Below are 4223 nucleotides of genomic sequence, written 5' to 3' on the forward strand. Positions count from 1 at the left end.
GTGCCTCTTATGTATAAGAAACCCTGATATATATATATATCATAATATGTGTAGCTGTTATACTATAGAGAGAGAGAGAGAGAGCGAGAAAGGGAGGTAGAGAGCAAGCCAGCGTTCACTCACACGCTCCTACAGGGGGGAATATATACATGTACATATATTTATATATATATATATCAGAAGTTGATCATAGGATGACTACTGATATATATGTATGTGTAGCTGTTATAGCATAGATAGAGAGAGTGAAAGAGTGAGTGAGTGAGAGAGAGAGAGAGAGAGAGAGAGAGAGAGAGAGAGAGAGAGAGAGAGAGAGAGAGAGAGAAAGAGTGAGAAAGAGATGCTCTATATAATATACCTACTTACTTACTTGCTTACTTATTAGTGCAGATTGTGCCGCAGGATCTGTGATACACTGTAATCTACGATCATACGTCACACACCATACGTCATCATTGACGTTCGTATTCGATAATCATACGAAATCGATTATTGATTGTACGGAGTTGACTATGCGCTACTTAGGATAGTGGATTTGTGATCGTACGACTTGATGCAATATTTGATCATAGTATTATTGATTAACTATATTCGAGATGGAGCATCTATCTATCCATCCACATTTATCCTTCGCTACTGTTGTTCGATAATCATTGCTATGAGTGTATATTGCTTTACGTTGGATATGACTATTACCTATCGAATCACGGTGATCATGCAGTACGAGCACGGCCTTCTATTCAGTGCGTCAGCATAGTATAAGCTCGCTCGCGGCGTCAGCTTGGTTGGTGATACTGCCTGGGCACGATCTATTAGTTTAGCGTCATATATATGTATGTATGTTATGTTATGTTACGTTTAGCTACATGCACGGCGTGAGAGAGATTACGATTATATGTGTGCGCGATGCGGTTTCTAAAACCGACGTGCGAGAAGAGTGTTCGCTGTACTTTCAAAGACACTACCAGGAAAGGCTCAAAACACGTAAGTGCCTTCGGATACAAGTGCCTTTTCTTTGATATGAAATCTACTTACGACCGTTTGGTCTGACACAATGAACAAGCGCAAAGATGTAGAAGATGGCTGTATTATTGCGAGTTGTGTTGACGTACGTCTGCCGATGGCCACACGCCGTCGCTTATTTCTCTACTCCTGCTGATTCGTATTCGTTTTCCTAATATCATTCTTATTTGCCCCTTTCAGTTTATTTTATTTTTCCTATTCTCATCCTCCTCGTCCTCCTTCTTCTCATTCTCCTCCGCCTCTCCTCGCCTCTCCTTTCCTCTTCTTTGCCATTCATCTCCTTGTATTCCGCCATACCTTTCTGTAATTATTCCGTATTGATGTTGTCATGTACACACTGGGTGAGTCGAGATACCGTACCTAACAACGAACTGTGCTCGCGTTGTGTTTTGGCAAGGGAAAACCCGCTAAGGAAACAAGAGCCAGGGCGCGCATGCGCAAACAGATTACACAATTTTACCTTCGAGCGTTGACGCTGAGCTGTCAGTATTTGAGAGATTGCGTTTCCCGATCGTGACTAGAAATATACATTCGTTGAGATTCTAAGCATGTTAGCAATGCGCAAGGTGTCTATCAATGATAGCCTAACGCGACATCCACGTCGGGTGAGCCATCAATTTCATCTCTATCGCATATACGTTTTATACGTTACTCCTTCGTTTTCCTTGTATAAGTGCGTTCGTGAGATGAAATAATTTATTGCTGTCCCGTTTATGTATTTAGGCCACCTTTATCTATATTGACAAGTTCTATGTTTAGTATGCATATGTAAGTATGCATTGATGATGTTAAGTGCTATTCGGATGTATATAATTACAATCAACTACCAAGTTGTTGTAAGAGGAGTAAGGGTATAGCGTGGCAGTTGCGGACGGTGATTTAATGGTAGCCTTTTACCGCGTCTTTATCAATCACAAAGAAACAATAAACTGATGCGTTAACTGCTGAACACGACTTGTTCTGTGCATGCGTTTGTATGGTTGCAATTCGATTTCTAGTTTTAAAAACGAAATATTCTCCTCGTCGTTTCCTGTCACATCTAGTATTAAGGATATATTTTCGAGAAAATTATGGCAAGACAGGAAACAAAATAGAGCGCTCAATTTGATGCATAACATTACGAAATATTATTAAAATGAATAATTGTGGGTATAGTAATGAATAATCTAAAGAGCACAATTTTATTCACTCCTGATCTTTTTTCCGATATTTTGGAAAGGATTGGATTATCAGGATTGGAATCAGGATTAGGATTGGGATGATCAAGATTGGGATCAGGATCAGGTGGATTTGGATTATCAGGACCCACACCCGCTCACGAACCTAATGTGACCATTGGGCCGGATGCACATATTCCCTTTTTTTAAATATCTCGTTCGAGTCTATAGCCTCAGCTTGAGTTAGAGATTGAAAATGACATTAAAAGCCAACAGAGTAGATTTATTTTATTTAGAACTAGAACGGCCGATTGACCCCCCTGTGCCATTCGCCACGAACTACATATCTTATACCGCTAGAGTGAGCCACGTACACAATCGCCTCGTTTGCCGGACAGTTGGTTTCTAAAAACGTCTTGTTGAAAAATCTCGATAAAGGCTACAAGAAATCAAGCAACTGCACATAGTTTAGGTAGACTTCACATCCATAGGACGAGTTGAAGTACCAATTTGATTAGCTATGCTATTCATTGAAGCCATGCTTCAAGGTTATGGACTCACTACGCCATTTAGTGTAACCCTAAAGTCACATTGAGAAAACAACTAGCATAGGTATAACAATAGCTTCGCGCTAACGGTGCACTGCTTATTGTCATAAAACTGTTTGTGTGATAATACAATGTGCACAGTTCTGCATTGTACAGATGAGATAGATACCTTGTAGTCCTTCAGAATGCAAAGATAGACCTAGTTAAATGGTTGTATGGAAATATTATGCAATTATCCTGAGTGGTGATTCTATGGCGGGAACACCAGTAAATTACGCGTAAAATTACACTCTGCGGATTTGTAAGCTATGCGCTAGTAGCTATAAAGTGCTTGTTATGCATGTACTGAAACTTGCTTCCTGAAATATTTTTAATTAATGTTCAATGGCAGGCATGCAGTCTATGGACGCCATCTACTGGCCAATTCCATGCACCTATACAGATTTTACTACTAACAAGTAGAGGGCGCCCAAAAATGCATGGGGCAACGAAGAAATGAAAAATCCCAGCAACCCCATTTTGGCAATAACAATGATGACGATTTTCATACGTAATCTAAATACGCGTATCGGAATATTCGTCAGCCATTTCTATAATTAAGTACACAGATGCTGTATCTGTTTGCCGTACCCGTGTAGGTAACCTCCTAAGCCACACACAACACAGCGTTGAATCAATCAATCAATCAATCAATCAAATCAAATCAAATCAATCAATCAAATCAAGAATCAATCAAGATCAATGTCAATCAGATAAAAGTCCATTTTACACGGCTACATTTTATCCTGATAAACTAAGCACTAACCAATATTCATGGTCTCTTCACGCCTAGACAATATCGCGTACAATATCGCGTACAATCTCGACGATGTCCCGGTGGCACATTCATATAACGTGCTGGGGTTGTCTGATGGATAGATGAATGGATGGATGGATGGGTGGATGGATGGATGGATGGATGGATGGATAGATGGATGGATGGATGGATGGATGGATGGACGGACGGACGGACGGACGGACGGACGGACGGACGGACGGACGGACGGACGGACGAATGGATGAATGTATCATCTAATGCTATTAATGCGTCTCTATTCACGCGCCCACACACAAGCTCGCACGCGCGCGCACGCACGCGCCTACACACAGGCTCACACACATGTCCGCGCACGCACGTGCCCACACACAGGCTCACACACGCGCCCACACACAGGCTCACACACACGCGCACGCACGCGCCCACACATAAGCTCACACACACACGCGCGCACGCGCCCACACATAGGCTCACACACACGCGCGCGCACGCGCCCACACACACGCGCACGCACGCGCCCACACACATGGTCACACACACGCGCACGCACGCGCCCACACACTGGCGCACGTACGCGCCCACACACATGGTCACACACACGCGCACGCACGCGCCCACACACTGGCGCACGTACGCGCCCACACACATGGTCACACACACGCGCACGCACGCGCCCAC

General features: G+C 43.2%; 1 protein-coding gene across 1 annotated transcript in view; it reads right to left on the bottom strand.

Moving 5' to 3' along the window:
* The window catches only part of LOC106816074 (adrenodoxin-like), a 17235-nt gene that overhangs the window by 9140 nt on the left and 3872 nt on the right, over positions 1–4223 (bottom strand). Inside the window, 1 exon segment of the mRNA XM_014820630.1 lies at positions 103–129. Coding sequence (XP_014676116.1) covers positions 103–129 — 27 coding nt within the window.

The sequence above is a fragment of the Priapulus caudatus genome, unplaced genomic scaffold, assembly GCF_000485595.1.
Source record: "Priapulus caudatus unplaced genomic scaffold, Priapulus_caudatus-5.0.1 Scaffold1277, whole genome shotgun sequence".
NCBI lineage: Eukaryota > Metazoa > Priapulida > Priapulimorpha > Priapulimorphida > Priapulidae > Priapulus > Priapulus caudatus.